The sequence below is a fragment of the Microcaecilia unicolor genome, chromosome 9, assembly GCF_901765095.1.
Source record: "Microcaecilia unicolor chromosome 9, aMicUni1.1, whole genome shotgun sequence".
NCBI classification, from domain to species: domain Eukaryota; kingdom Metazoa; phylum Chordata; class Amphibia; order Gymnophiona; family Siphonopidae; genus Microcaecilia; species Microcaecilia unicolor.
Window position 1 is genome coordinate 105,437,885 of NC_044039.1, and position 15,386 is coordinate 105,453,270.

General features: G+C 41.7%; 1 protein-coding gene across 1 annotated transcript in view; it reads right to left on the reverse strand.

The window, feature by feature from the left end:
* Window positions 1–15,386, reverse strand: part of HECTD1 (HECT domain E3 ubiquitin protein ligase 1) — a 324,415-nt gene that overhangs the window by 5,482 nt on the left and 303,547 nt on the right. Inside the window, 3 exon segments of the mRNA XM_030215386.1 lie at window positions 6,792–6,942; window positions 8,140–8,233; window positions 8,336–8,414. Of these exon segments, the coding sequence (XP_030071246.1) occupies window positions 6,792–6,942; window positions 8,140–8,233; window positions 8,336–8,414 (324 nt within the window).

Genomic DNA, 15,386 nt, shown 5'->3' on the forward strand with positions numbered 1-15,386 from the left:
TGAGGGTGTCAGAATATTCTTGTCCAAAACGTTCCTGCAAAGACTGTTTGATTCTTTACAAAACCTATCAGTAATTATACTAAGCACAGATCTTTTTTCTTTTGAATAAAATATAAGAAAACAAGGGCACAATGGAGATGCACATCCATCAAAAACTAGATTGGGGCTGGGGGTCCCACAGAACACCATGGAAGTTACTATAAGTACCTCCTAACAGTCTGCCCCAGGAAAGTCCTCTATATGCTGCAGTGTAGGTACATGCAGCAAAATCTTCCTCTTCTAGTACCTCAAACCTCCAGCTTGTTACTCCAGCATTGCAAAAGCAAGGAGCACATGCAGTGATAGTGGTGTTTCTCCTCCCCCCCCCTCCCGACAGCATGGTTCTTCTCTGTTGTACTCAATTTGCTTGAAGAGACCCTGCCCTAAGCCCTAGATGGCTGGTGATGCAAGGACTTGGATCTCGGCTGCCAGCCAAGGAGGGTATCACCCAGATATTCAGTCAGGCGAGAATAATTTTGTAGGGGAAAAAAAAGGGTGAATGCTGAAGAGGGCTAATGGGAAAAGGGGGTGAATGCTAGTAAGAGATAGTGTGAATTTGTTTTTGGCGGGGGGGGGGGGGGGGTGGCAAGGGTGAGAAGAGATGAGTAGCGATGTAGATATTTGTATGGAGGGGGTACAGGAAGTTGATGTGTTTGTTAGCTCTGCTGCTTCTGCTTGTTAGGGATAGACAGAAACCAGAAAAACAAGATAGGAGATATTTGGAGGGGAGGCAGGGATATAATGTGAATGTTGAGCAAGAAGAACCACCTAAGATTAGGGCAAGGGAGGAATGATTGGAGCAGAAGCAGGGGGTGCAGGAGGAGGAGGAGAAAGGGAGAGAGAGAGGGAGATGAAGGGAGAAAGAAGCAAGAGAGATGCCAGGACAGAGGAAGCACATAAATCTGAACTGGAGAACAAGGAGATTGAGAAATGACTTGGAAATAGGGAGATAAGGGAAGGGGCTAAGAAAACATGGAGATGGAGGAGGAAATACTGGATAGAGGAAATGAACAGGGAAGCAAGCACCCAGGATGGACGGAAATTGTGATAAGACTGGGTATTGGGTGAAGAAAGGAAATGGGCTAGTGATGAGACAGATAGAAGACTGGAGATGGAGCAGGGCTTCAAAGTGAGAACCCTGGATTTAAGGGAAGGGAGAAATTCCTGGGATAAAAAGATGGAGGAGGAAAGGAATGAAAAATACAGGAGGGAATTGAGAAGAAACAGAAAAGGAGGACAAGTAGGATGTATATAGAATACTGAGTGGAGTGGAATCAGTAGATGTGAATCACATGATTACTGTTTCCAAAAATACAAGGACAGGGAGCAGGCAATGAAGCTACTGAGTAGTAAATTTAGGACAAATCAGAGAAAATATTTCTTCACGCAACGTGCAATTAAACTCTGGAATTTTCCGCCAATGAATGTGGTAAAAGCAGTTACCTTAGCAGGGTTTTTAAAATGTTTGGATAATTTCCTAAAGAAAAGTCCATAAGCCATTATTAAGATGGACTTGGAATCCACTGCTTATTTCTAGGATAAGCAGCATGAAATCTGTTTTACTCTTTGGGATCTTGTCAGGTACTTGTGACCTGGATTGGTCACTGTTGGAAACAGGATACTGGGCTTCATGGACCTTTGATCTGTACCAGTATGGCAACATATATATTCAGGAAGAGAGGGAGAAACCTGATTTATACAGCATACACAAGACGTATGCAGTACTTTGCAAAGATACGTAGTGAAACAGTCTCAATGGAGGAGTGGCGAACGAAAGAAGGAAGAAAAATTATTAACACATCCAACTTGAAGTAAAGAGAATTTTTCCCACAAAATCGTTATTTTGGAAATAAAAGGAGCAACAAATATGCTCCTTAGCAAGCTGTTAGCTGTCCAGAACACATAAGAAACTTGATTCTCAGTTTTGCCCAGAGAGTTTGCTGCACTCTAACATATTTGTGATCTATGTGGAGCTGGTAATTCTCCTGTATAAAAAGACCCATCTGCCAGCACCAAGAGTTTGGAGACAGCAAAACTTAGTGATTCTAGGTATATCTTGAGAGTAACTTACAACAATTTTCCCTAGGGACATTCTACCAGACTTCCCTCTCCCATTCCACCAAAATGAACTGTTCTCTTATTATTTGCATTATGGGGAGCAATTATCCCAGATTCCCCCCTCCCCAATCTGGCAACCTTCTTCCTCTTTCCACTGGCAGGGGGAGAACAGTACTTCTTATCCGTGTATAACTTCTGCCACCTTCAGTGTGATATCTTAATATGTGGAGATACAAAATCTTGCTGGACTCATTGGCCCTATATATTCAGCTTAAGGGCAAAAGAATAAGATACGCAAAAAGGAGCTGATGATATTCGGCAGGTGAAGTCTGGTTAAAATAATCCGGATAAACTTTAATCAGACATTCAGCAAATTTAACAAGGAAGTCTCACTGCTGAATGTGAGTAAACAGGATAAACGTATCAGGGAATGTTTGGACAGCTATTTTGATGGCCTGATTTATCTGGCTAAGTTTATGTCTATTCCTGGCTAATTAAAAGCCTTACCCCCGGAATGTCCCAATCACCAAAGATAGCAGCTTAAATATTAGGCTGCACAAAATGTATGCTTTTAGCTGGAATGAGAAACTTCTGGACCTAAGCTTTACAGGTAAAAAGTGCTCCATTTCTCTTGATTCTGAGGGGTAGCAAGTGAGGATCATGCAAAATTTGGTCTGGTGCCATAAGAATGAAGCAAGCTCAAAAGTGCACCACAAACTAATATTAAGAGAGAGAAGCAAAACAAATGCACATTAGAGAGCACACTGGCAAAAAAATAAAACATAAAAAAAAGCAGAAGTAAAAGGAAGCCAAATTCTATAAGCAGTGAAAATACTGGTAAAAGTAAAAGAAACACATTTTCTTCCGTAGTTTAAATATAAAATTAGAAAAGATGTACATTTCCAAAAAAGCAAACATCCATAAGCAGCATGTCCCCTTTTCTTTTCCCTCCCATCTATGAGCAGTATGTACCTCTCTCCTCTCCATCCCCTTCTATCTGATATCAGGTGCGTTCCCACCTGGACAGTTCCCACCCACCAATTTCCCCCCTCCCCCGGATACTTCCCACCCTCCCTAGCCTTTTTTTTTTTTTTAACCGACTGTAGCTTCTTTTTTGTATCGGTTTCCATAAGTCCTGGCGGTGTTTTTTTTTTTTTTTTTTTTTTTAACGGCGTCCGAAACAAGGTTAGAGCAGCATATAGACGTATGTACACAGAGGATGTATAATAATGGAATAACTTTTCATAGGTAATTTGTTATAAATCGTAAACTGTCTTTCTTTTATATTTGTTCAGCTCAATGCCCCCCCCCCCCCCCACACACACACACATGTACTGCAGTTTGTATTTATCCATTTATGACATTTAGATCCCAGATTAAACATGAATTAGGCTGAAACCTAGTTTGGGGGGGCATTGCTCCCCCCATATGAAGTGCATGTCTGGAAGGGGAAAGGGATGTATAAAAGAATGTTGGGGGGGGGGGGGTTGAGGGGGTACTGCCCCCCCCCCCACAAATGATGTGGAAGAGAAAAGGGAGGGAGATTATTTTTCCTAGTGTGTTTTGTATTGTTTGGATTATGGGTGGAAATTGGTTCCGTGGGAATTGGCCAGATGGGAATTGGTGGATGGGAACTGACTTAGAACTCTTCTACCTATGTGCTGCATTTCCCCCTTTTTCCTTCCCTTCATGTACAGCATGTCCCCCGCTCCTCTCCCTTCCCTCCCACATCCACAAGCAGCAGCCTCCTTCACTCCCTCCAATCCACGGGCAGCTTGCCCCCTTCTCTCCCCTCCCGTGCCTACATTGCAGCCATATGGTCTAGTGACCTCTTTGGGGCATGAAAGAACCCTACTGTTTCCTGCCCATTACCGCTGACCTCCCTGCTGCAACTACTTCTTGAAAGTGGCTGCCAAGACTTCAAGGGTCTGAATAGAGAGCTGTTTCTCTATTACTGAACTGCTTGATGACTATAATTGATTGGCTGCTAGACTCATTACTTAATTTGATCTCACAAATTCAAACAGCCTTTAAAAACTGCTTCTATCAGTTGTGGCAAGTCTCATCACAATGGTCCATGCCATAACAAGGTCATGGCTAGACTACGGTAATGCACTGTACGTTGGTTAAACTAACAGAGTTTGTATCAGTCCCAATTCAGAATGCTGCTGCATGACTGACAGAGGGCTGCAAGTGACAGGACCACATCACACCCTTCCTGCAAAAACTACATTGACTATCAGTACCCTACAGGGTCAAATTTAAAGCTCAGCATTTGATTTGTAACTAAAGAAAAAGTCAGCCCTCTACACACCTTAAAGGTCTCTAAGAGCCTCTCAAGCAGCATCACTGTATGTATCCTTATCAAAAGAAATTACATGATGTGATATCTGCCAGCAAGCTTTCTCAGGAGTAGCCCCCATACTAGTGAACTCACTCCCGGAAGGGCTATGCCTAACTCGACTACCACTACTTCAGAAAGCTTGGCTCTTCTTCTAAGTCTTTAATATATGTGGTAATCGACTACTTGTTCAGCATCTGGACTAGCTTGCTATACCACTTTGTAACTAAGACCAGCTCCACATACCTTATTCTGTACATACTGCCTGGCTTCAATGTAACCATTCAACTATATATATCCCAACAACTTTGCTCTACCCATCTTTTTATATGTCTCAACTGCCTATTAAGATGTTTCATTGTATCATAGTGATGTTATGAGCATCAAATATATGTTATCTGAATGCTTTAATATGTGCCTATTAAGGGAAGTCATTTTTATTTTGCTGACATTGTGTTTATCATCTTTATTTTATATGAATGTTCTAGTATGTTCCTATTAAGAGGTTTCATTTGTATTTGACCGACATTGTTGAGTATCCTTTCTGTTAGCTTGGCAGAGTTTAAAAAGGGGTTGGACGGTTTCCTAAAGGACAAGTCCATAGACCGCTACTAAATGGACTTGGGAAAAATCCACAATTTCGGGAATAACTTGTATAAAATGTTTGTACGTTTGGGTAGCTTGCCAGGTGCCCTTGACCTGGATTGGCTGCTGTTGGGGACAGGATGCTTGGCTCGATGGACCTTTGGTCTTTTCCCAGTATGGCATTACTTATGTACTCCATGCTGTCTGCTATGTTTTTGATGCACCCATCATGCTTCATCTCTGATACACTTGTTCTACTGTGCTGTTTCAATGTGTGTATTTCTGACACTATCATATTTCTATAGATAGTATTCACTGATTGTATTAATGCTGTTAACAAAATTGTAAGTTTTATATCAAATGATACCTGCACCTCTCCCCAAAGCATCCACCCTCTTCCAAAGTGGCTGCCAACCTGTCAAGAGTATCTACACTCTTCCAAACCGCTCTCCAAGAGCATCCCCTTCCTGAAGGCCCCATCTCCAGAGCATCCACCCCCTCTTAAAGCACCTCCTTCCAGAGCATCCACCCTTCTGTTGAAATCCCTCCTCATAAGCAACTCCCACTCAACCCGAGGAGCCCCCTAGGGGCATCCGACTCTCTGCCTGAAGACCCTTCCTTCCCCTGGGCCTCTCTTAATGATGCCCTGATGGTGTAGGGTAGGACAAGCAGGAGCAGTCTCCACTCACTCCTGCCCAGGCCATGGCAGCCATGACCTGTAGTAACAGGTCTCATGTAACACCATTTCAAACCCAGAGCCAGTATGGGCAGGAGTGACTGGGGATTGCTCTTGCCCATCCTACCACCAGGACATCATTAAGGTAGGTCGGGCTGGGGGTTGTCTTTGGGAGAGGGCTGGATGCAGAGGCTGCAAAGATCAGCATTAATGGGATTAGTATATTTGAGGGATTAGTATATTTGAATTGCCATTAACATCTGCGCGTTAATCACTAATGTTAACAGTGATTAATCAACAGTACCAATATCAATCAATATATAATTTTATATAGTAGGAGTATGCAGGTAGAAAAAAACATTTTTTTTTTTTTTGCTGTTTTCTTTTTCATTTATATCATGCTGCTTTTTTTTGGTAGTAGCACAAACTATTCAGGGCACTGTAAACAAAACTGCATACACTCTTTTACAAAACAATATAAAAATGAATGCGCTGACTTTAGTTTGAATTCAGAAATCACATGATGAAGTATGATGTCAAGATCTGGTGACCTTGAATACATTATTAAAAAAAAAAAAAAAAAAGTGTAACAGAACTGAGCTTTCTTTTTCCCATAGCTGTTATTTACTGTTCCCAGTAATCTCTCTTGTATGTACTATGTATCCCAGCTTAACTAACTTTTGCTAACATAACTTTGTTGCCCCTGAAATTCCACTTGTATCTATCACTCTACATCAGGGATTTCAACTCAGGACACACCCAGCTAATCAGGTTTTCAGGATATCCATGAAAGATTTGCATATAATGGAGGTAATGCATGTAAATTTATCTCATGCATATTGTGGGTATCCTGAAAACCTGACTGGCTGGGTGTGTCTTAAGGACTGCGTTGAGAAACCCTGCTCTAAATTAATGTACTGGAAAAAATAAAACAGTTACATACACAGCTAGTTAATAGGAATACACTGAATGAAGTAATTTCAATACTGATGTTCCAAAATGTTCCAACTTTACTGTACTTTCAGAGTGATAGCCAAATCCAGGGCAGACACCTTTCATAACACAAGTCAACATTAGTTCAAGAATCAGTACCTGTCTCGTGTGTAACCTAATTTTGGCTCCGTGTAGTTCATGATGTCCTCAGGTGTCCAGGATGGAGACTGGTTTCCACAAAGAATCATCTGAACCTCTTCATGACTAAAGGAGCTCAGCTTCTCCATTGGAAAAACTTTATTAAAGCCATCTGAAAATAGATATCCATAAAAACGTAATGAGTCAAGATGAAAATAGGAATTTTGATCTTACCCTCTTTCATTTTCTATTAGCTTTCCCTTTCAGTCTGTATCTTAAGGTTACGTTCTCTCCCTAAAGATCAGTGAAAACTAATCTTGTTAAGATTTCTGCTGCCTTCATGTGATTAGAATTTCCCACTCTCTCCATCCGAGATACTGCCACAGCGTCCTTACCCAAATACTAAACACAGCACAAATGAGAAATTTTCTTTAAATTCTTGAAAACACTTGGGAATGAGAAAGTTAAAACATAACCCTGTGCAGTTTAATCCAGACTGGCAAGAGAAGTCACAGAAAATAATGGACAAAGGTAATTCAAAATGTATATTCTATACAATTTTCCTAATCTTTAACTTAGGAATATACAAAAGTAGTAACTTACTGAACAGGATTCAGTGTTACATCTGATCACATCTACTTACATATTCAGTGATACTTCAAAAGCAAATTCTAAACCACCTTGTATATCTATTCTGATGCCTGAGCCTTCTCTGTATACATACGCTAGACTCCATAGGCGCCAACGTTTCAAAATGATTGGGGGCACCAGAAACAAAACAAATAACCCCTCCTTGGACACAGTGAAGGAGCTTGCTCAATATTGGTGTGCTCAGCACTCACTGGATCTACAGAGCTGGCTGCTGTGTTGGGCTTTGGAGAACACCACAGTCTGTGGACCAGACCAAGGACTCAATGAAATGATTGCGCTAGATGGAAGGGAAACTAAAAATGGAGGCAAACTTCTTCAAGGAAATGTTCTTCAAGGTGAGACTGCAAAATACTGTACTACCCTGTGTTTTCTGTTTTTGGCTAAAGAGTCCTCTGGGATAGTGGTTTTCAACCTAGTCCTCATGGACCACCTGGCCAGTCCACAATGAATATGCTCTCTTACCTATCTATATGTTCCATCTTTGCTTATAATACCCTACACTGTCAATTAAAATGTTCTATAACATATTGTGTTGACATTAAGTAGTATACCATGCCATACTTTGTACTATTTGAATATTTTTACTACTGAAATTGTCTATTGCTCATGTTTGATTTATTCTTATTGTACACCGCCTTGAGTGAATTCCTTCAAAAAGGTGTTAAATAAATCCTAATACATAAATAAATAAATAAATAAAATAAATAAGTTCACTTACTGCGGAAAGCATCCATTTGTTTCTGTATACCAGATTGCATGCATGCATCAAACATCAGTTCTACGTACTCTTCCACATTGTCTATTGTCACTAGCTGTAAGAAAAAAAAAAAATAAAAGACACCTTTAAGTCCTTGGCACAATATCAAGAGAAGCATGCAGTCTGATACAAATAAAGACAAATCAGTTTTACTTACATCATCCTCGCCATTGGGTTTAAGATCCACAGCTGTAAAACCATACACTCGGGATGAAGGGCAGAACTGGAAATTTAGACTGCATAAAATAAAGGCAAGAAGGTACAAGCTGTTAATTTTGGCACCATGGTAAGCGTTCCCCTTTTCAGACCTGTCAAAATTGCAGTCACATTAAATTTCATCTGCCATTTGGATGCCCAGTCATCTTGCCATTTCTCACAATTGTCTCATCAGCAAAATTTGATCACCTCATTCATTTCTATATCCATGTCATCCATAGACATGTTACAAAACAGCAGTCCCAGACAAGTCCTGGGGAACCCTACTTACAACTCTTCTCCTTTGAGAATATTGACCATTTAACCCTACTCTATTTTCTATCTTTTAGTTTTAACATATTCTCAATCCACAATATCCTTTGTCTATGGGAATGTTCAGCAATTTGGTTCTTTATAATAGTCTCTACCATTTTGCTTGGCACCAACATCAAGCTTGCTGGTGTAGAGTTTACTGGGTCCCCTCTAGAATCATTTTTTAAAAATTGGTGTTACGTTAGCCCTCCTCCAGTCTTCGGGTACCACACTTGATTTTACAGATACGTTACAAATTACTAATAATAGAAGTCAAAAATGAAATTGAAAATCAGTACTCAGGGGTGTATACCATCTGGTCTAGCTGATTTGCTATTCTTTAGATTTCAATCTGCCTTATCACAACATTCCAGGTTAAAGATTTGTTTCAGTTCCTCTCCCCATCACCATTAAAATATTATTTCTGACATGGGTATCTCCTCCACAACTTTCCCTGTGAAGACTGAAGCCAGGAATGAATTTAGTCTTTCGCTATAGCCCTGTCTCCTTGTGTCCCTTTTCCCCTTTGATCATCTAAATAGTCCAACTGATTCTCCTACTGGCTTCTTGCATCAAAATGTACCTAAAGAAGTTTTTATTGTAGGAGGAGTAGCCTAGTGGTTAGTGCAGTGGACTTTGATCCTGGGGAACTGAGTTCGATTCCCACTGCAGCTCCTTGTGACTCTGGGCAAGTCACTTATAACCCTCCATTGCCCCTGGTACAAAATAAGTACCTGAATATATGTAAACCACTTTGAATGTAGTTGCAAAAACCTCAGAAAGGCGGTATATCAAGTCCCATTCCTCCCTCCCCCCCCCCCTCTGAAGCACGCTTCTTTTCAAATTCTCCTTTCTTTATCAGTGCTTTGCATCTACCTTGCTATTCCTTATACTGTTTCCTATTACCTTTAATTTGAATCCTTTTTCATTTTCTGAAGGATGCTCTTTTAAGCCGTAACAGTTGCCTTTATCGCACTTTTTAACCATGCCAGCTGCTGACTTTCCTTGAACCTTTTTTTAATATTTGGAATACATCTTGTCTGAGCTTTCAGGGTGGAATTTTTGAACAATGTCCATGCCTAATGTAAACTTTTAACCATTGCAGCTGCCTCTTTTAGTTCCTCTCCTTATTGTAGTCTTCTTTTTTAAAGTTAAATGCTAACATAGGTTTTCTGTATGTACTCACTCCCGTTATTAAATCAAATTTCATCATGTTACGATCACTGTTGCCAAGTGACCCCAACACAGTCTCCTCTTGCACCAAATCTTGTGCTTCACAAAGGACTAAGCAGTTATTTCATCTAGGAACTTCATCTCCTTTGCATGCCCTGATGTTACATTTATTCCGCCAATATTGAGGTAACTGAATGGCCCATTATTATTATGTTACCTAATTTGTTTGTTCCCATAATTTCTGCTAACATTTCAACATCTACATGCTTGCTCTGACCAGGTGGATGGGTAGTATACTGCTATCAATATTCTTTTCCCCTTTATTTTAATTTTCCTGCAGAACTTTAATTCTATTTGACTCAAGGCCTTCTAACATTTATTTATTTATATCATTTATATCCCACATTTTCCCACCCACGGGCAGGCCCAATGTGGCTTACATCAGTCTGAAAAAAAGGCAAAAGCAATCAAGTACATGGAAGAAGGAGAGATCAGTGAGTAATTACAGAGAAGGGAAAGGGGCAATAAAGTTAAGGATGTTGTTAAGATAATTACAGTTCAGCAGTTATGGATGCAATGGCGGGACAATTCCAAATAAGGTGGTCTTGATGGTTTTCCTGAAGGTCAGATGATCGGGAATAGTTTTAACAGATTTTTTTTTTTTTGTTACATTTGTACCCTGCGCTTTCCCACTCATGGCAGGCTCAATGCGGCTTACATGGGGCAATGGAGGGTTAAGTGACTTGCCCAGAGTCATAAGGAGCTGCATGTGCCTGAAGTGGGAATCGAACTCAGTTCCTCAGGACCAAAGTCCAACACCTTAACCACTAGGCCACTCCACTCCTCTACAAATGAGCACCAACATAGGGAAAGGTGGATGCGTAAGTGGCTTTATACTTGAGGCCAGAAAATATAGGGTAATGAAGAGTTAAGTACGAACGAGATGATCTGTGAGAGTTCCTAGGCGGTAAGTTGATCGGGTTATCCATATAAGCTGGAGCTTCACTGTAGAGGATTTTATGCACCAGGGTGCAAACTTTAAAAGTTATCCGGTCTTTGACGGGCAGCCAGTGTAATTTCTCACGTAGTGGCCTTGAACTTTTCAAACCTCAATTTTCCATAGATCAGCCTCCAACAATCTGATCCACCCTATCACTGATATAATTTATACCCTGGCATGACAGTGTCCCATTGGTTATCTTCCTTCTAGCAGATCTCAGAGATACCTATTATATCTAGCTTTTTATTTAGTGCTATATACTCTAACTCTCCTATCTAGTTTTAGGCTTCTAGCATTTAAACACAGACATTTCAATGTTTCTATTAACAACTTCCACCTTGTCTATTTTTGCCTTTATTGCGACCTCTCTAATGAGATTTTTCACAAATACATCATTCCAAACCATGTGCTCTTGAATGACTGTCGGCTTTTCCCCAGATTCTAGTTTAGAAGCTGCTCTATGTAATTTTTCCAGTGTTTATGCCAGCAGTCTGATTCTATTAAGGTGAAGCCATCTTTCTGGAATAGCCCCCTCCCTTGCTCAGAACACTGTCCAGTTTTTAACGTATCTAGATCCCTCCTCCCTGTACCATTGTCTCATCCACAAATTGAGTCTCCGGAGCTCTGCCTACCTCTTGGGCCCCGCATGTACAACTAGCAGCATTTCTGTATGCCATCTCAACTGCATTCCTTTAACAGGCTATAAAACATGTAGGGGCCTCATGTTCTCTACATGACCCCTGAAACAGCACAAAACCTATCCAAGAAGTGAAAAGATTGGTCACCTAAAAATACCGAAGCAAAACTACACAAAACCCAGCTTATGGAGTTTCCACAAGGACTCTGACTGCCTGTACTCTAAGAAAGCTGGTTCACATGGAATGAGGAGACCACCTCAGATCAGCCAAATGTCCGGGTAGGGCTCAACTGTATCCCATTTGTGGAGATGTGCTGTCGCCGCCACCACACCATGACCTTGGAAAAGGTTCCGAGTGCTGTTGCCAAATCAAACGGAAGAGCCCTAAATCTGAAGTGCCTGTACAATACAAAAAAAAATAAAAATCGCAGGAAGCATTTGTGAAATTCTCTGATGTGGAGATACTTCTCCAACAGATTCATGGAGGTCAAATTTGCCTGGCCTAACAAGCAATGACTGATGGCAGGGTTTCCATACAGAAATGTGGGACTCAGAAGGTGCATTGACCCCCCCCCCCCCCCCCCCCATATCCAGAATGGGCCTAATAAGGAGCTGCCTTTTTGGAAACTACCAAACTTACCTTCTTCCTACCAAAAGACTATCACTCCAAGCTGCAAAAAGCACTACAGAGTGCCCTTTACTACTCCTCTAGATGGAGGAACCACAGGGAGGACACCATAAAGGCATCAGAAAAAGTTCTGTGAATTCCAGGATGCACTATTGGTGCACCAAGTCCAGGACCCACTGGTAGATGGTTACACAGGCCCAGTCATAGTGAAACGGTCTGCCTCCCACCTGCACAAATGAGAGGCCTTGTACCCTCCTTTGGGTCCTTTACCAGCCCAGCAGAGGCCAAGGGACCTGAATCCTACAGCTTCCATGCTCTCTGGAAGTGAAGAGCCTTCTGACCCTTCAAGTTTACTGAAGAACCCAAGGAACACTTGCCAAAAAGGGAGAGTCTCCTGTTAACCTTGACTTACCCCGAGGAGAAAGGAGATGTGTAAAGGTGGTCTTCAGGAGAGGCTAAGCCTCACTGGCTCCCCAAATCCTTCACCAGCTTTTCCAAATCTTTCCCAAATGCAAGCAACCCATAAACAGAGGCTAAGTTTGAGATACTTTAGATGCCATGTCAGCTGCACAGTGCCTTAGTCACAGCGACCTCTGGGCAACTACCATGAATACCAATTATCAAGACAGTATGCAGACTAAGCCAGAGAGCACTGGTTAGAAAGGCCAACCCTAACTCTAGGTGTACCATCTGCAGTGACTCTGGGACCTGCTGCATCTAGCGCAGCAGAGCACGAGCTACATAGCCCCAACACACTAAAGCCTGGACCCCAAGAGCAAAGGAGGGAAGGTCTACTTAAGCAGTTGCACAACCTTCCAATCATGGGTGTCCTTCAGCAGCGATCCCCCCTCCACCAGAATCATCTTTTTAGTCACAGCCATAATAAAGGCATCCAACTTTGGGGAGCCAATCCAAGTCCTCATGAATCAAAGGACAGAGCCTACTCACACATCTGATGTACTGGAAGATGCCAACTGGGAACAGGTCCTATGCAACTGAAAAGCCTTAGGACACCTAAGACCCTCAATGATGGGGTTTCCATCTAAGGGCTTTGCAAGCGGTGGAGCTGGAACATGCATGGCTTCAATGACAATCACTGAATTGAACCAGCTATTCATGCCTAAAAAAAGTCAGACTGCGAAGGAAGCCTACTCCTTGGCTTACAATATATCCTATGGTTCTATAGATGCCACATCTTGTGGGGAGCCCTCATCCAGGTGGCGATGAATCTGGAAGGGTTCACAGCCCATGCCCAGATCCCCACTCTTGGAACCAAGGGATTGGCTTCCTGCAGACCTCCAGGGACCTTTGTTGTGAGGTACCTGTGCAAATGATTGGGGGGGGAGGGACAATCCCTACCAAAGCTGTAGAATGCCCCCCCCCCCCCAAAACTAGGAGAGATTACATGAATTCTTTGCTTCGGTCTTCACCGAGGAAGATTTGGGTAGGATACCAGTGCCAGAAATGATATTCGAAGCTGACGAGTTGAAGAAACTTAATGAATTCTCTGTAAACCTAGAGGATGTAATGGGGCAGTTCTACAAACTGAAAAGTAGCAAATCTCCTGGACCGGATGGTATTCATCCTGATAGAACTGAAAAATGAGCTTGCGGAGCTATTGTTAGTACTATGTAATTTATCCTTAAAATCGAGCACGGTACTGGAAGACTGGAGGGTGGCCAATGTAATGCTGATTTTTTAAAAAGGTTCCAGAGGAGATCCGGGAAATTATAGACTGGTGAGTCTGACGTTGGTGCCGGGCAAAACGGTAGAGACTATTATTAAGAACAAAATTACAGGGCATATTCAAAAGCATGGATTAATGAGACAAAATCAACATGGATTTAGTGAAGAGAAATCTTGCCTCACCAATCTACTACATTTTTTTGAAGGGGTGAACAAACATGTGGATAAAGGTGAGCCGGCTGATATTGTGTATCTGGATTTTCAGAAGGCGTTTGACAAAGTACCTCATGAAAGACTCCAGAGGAAATTGGTGGGTCATAGGATAGGAGGTAGTGTTCTATTGTGGATTAAAAACTGGTTAAAAGATAGAAAACAGAGAGTAGGGTTAAATGGTCAGTATTCTCAATGGAGAAGGGTAGTTAGTGGGGTTCCCCAGGGGTCTGTGCTGGGACCGCTGCTTTTTAACGTATTTATAAATGACCTAGAGATGGGAGTAACTAGTGAGGTGATTAAATTTGCTGACACAAACGGCAGATAACATTTAATGTGAGCAAGTGCAAAGTGATGCATGTGGGAAAGAGGAACCCGAATTATAGCTATGTCATGCAAGGTTCCACATTAGGAGTCACAGACCAAGAAAGAGATCTAGGTGTCGTCGTTGATACGTTGAAACCTTCTACTCAGTGTGCTGCTGCGCATAAGAAAGCAACAGAATGTTAGGTATTATTAGGAAAGGAATGGAAAACAAAAATGAGGATGTTATAATGCCTTTGTATCGCTCCATGGTGTGACCGCACCTCGAATATTGTGTTCAATTCTGGTCACTGCATCTCAAAAAAGATATAGTGGAATTAGAAAAGGTGTAGAGAAGGGCGACGAAAATGATAAAGGGGATGGGACGACTTCCCTATGAGGAAAGGCTAAAGCGGCTAGGGCTCTTCAGCTTGGAGAAAAGGCGGCTGAGAGGAGATATGATAGAGGTCTATAAAATAATGAGTGGCGTTGAACGGGTAGAGGTGAAGCGTCTGTTTACGCTTTCCAAAAATACTAGGACTAGGGAGCATGCGATGAAGCTATGTAGTAAATTTAAAACGAACTGGAGAAAATGTTTTTTCACTCAACGTGTAATTAAACTCTGGAATTCACTGCCAGAGAATGTGGTAAAGGCAGTTAGCTTAGCGGAGTTTAAAAAAGGTTTGGACGGCTTCCTAAAGAAAAGTCCATAGACCATTATTAAATGGACTTGGGGTAAAATCCACTAATTCTGGGATAAGCAGTATAAAATGTTTTGTACTTTTTTGGGGATCTTGCCAGGTATTTGTGACCTGGATTGGCCACTGTTGGAAACAGGATGCTGGGCTTGATGGACCTTTGGTCTTTCCCAGTATGGCAATACTTATGTACTTATGATTTTGTGAAGAGTCTATCAAAGCCTGCATCCAAAGTTGGTATATCAAATGCATGAGCAATACCCGTAACACAAATTATTTCGTATTCTTCCAAAAAAGCACAAAACACTACTACAGTCAATAAGCAGGACTGAGTAAGGCACAAGAGCAGGTGATGCCATCGGAAAG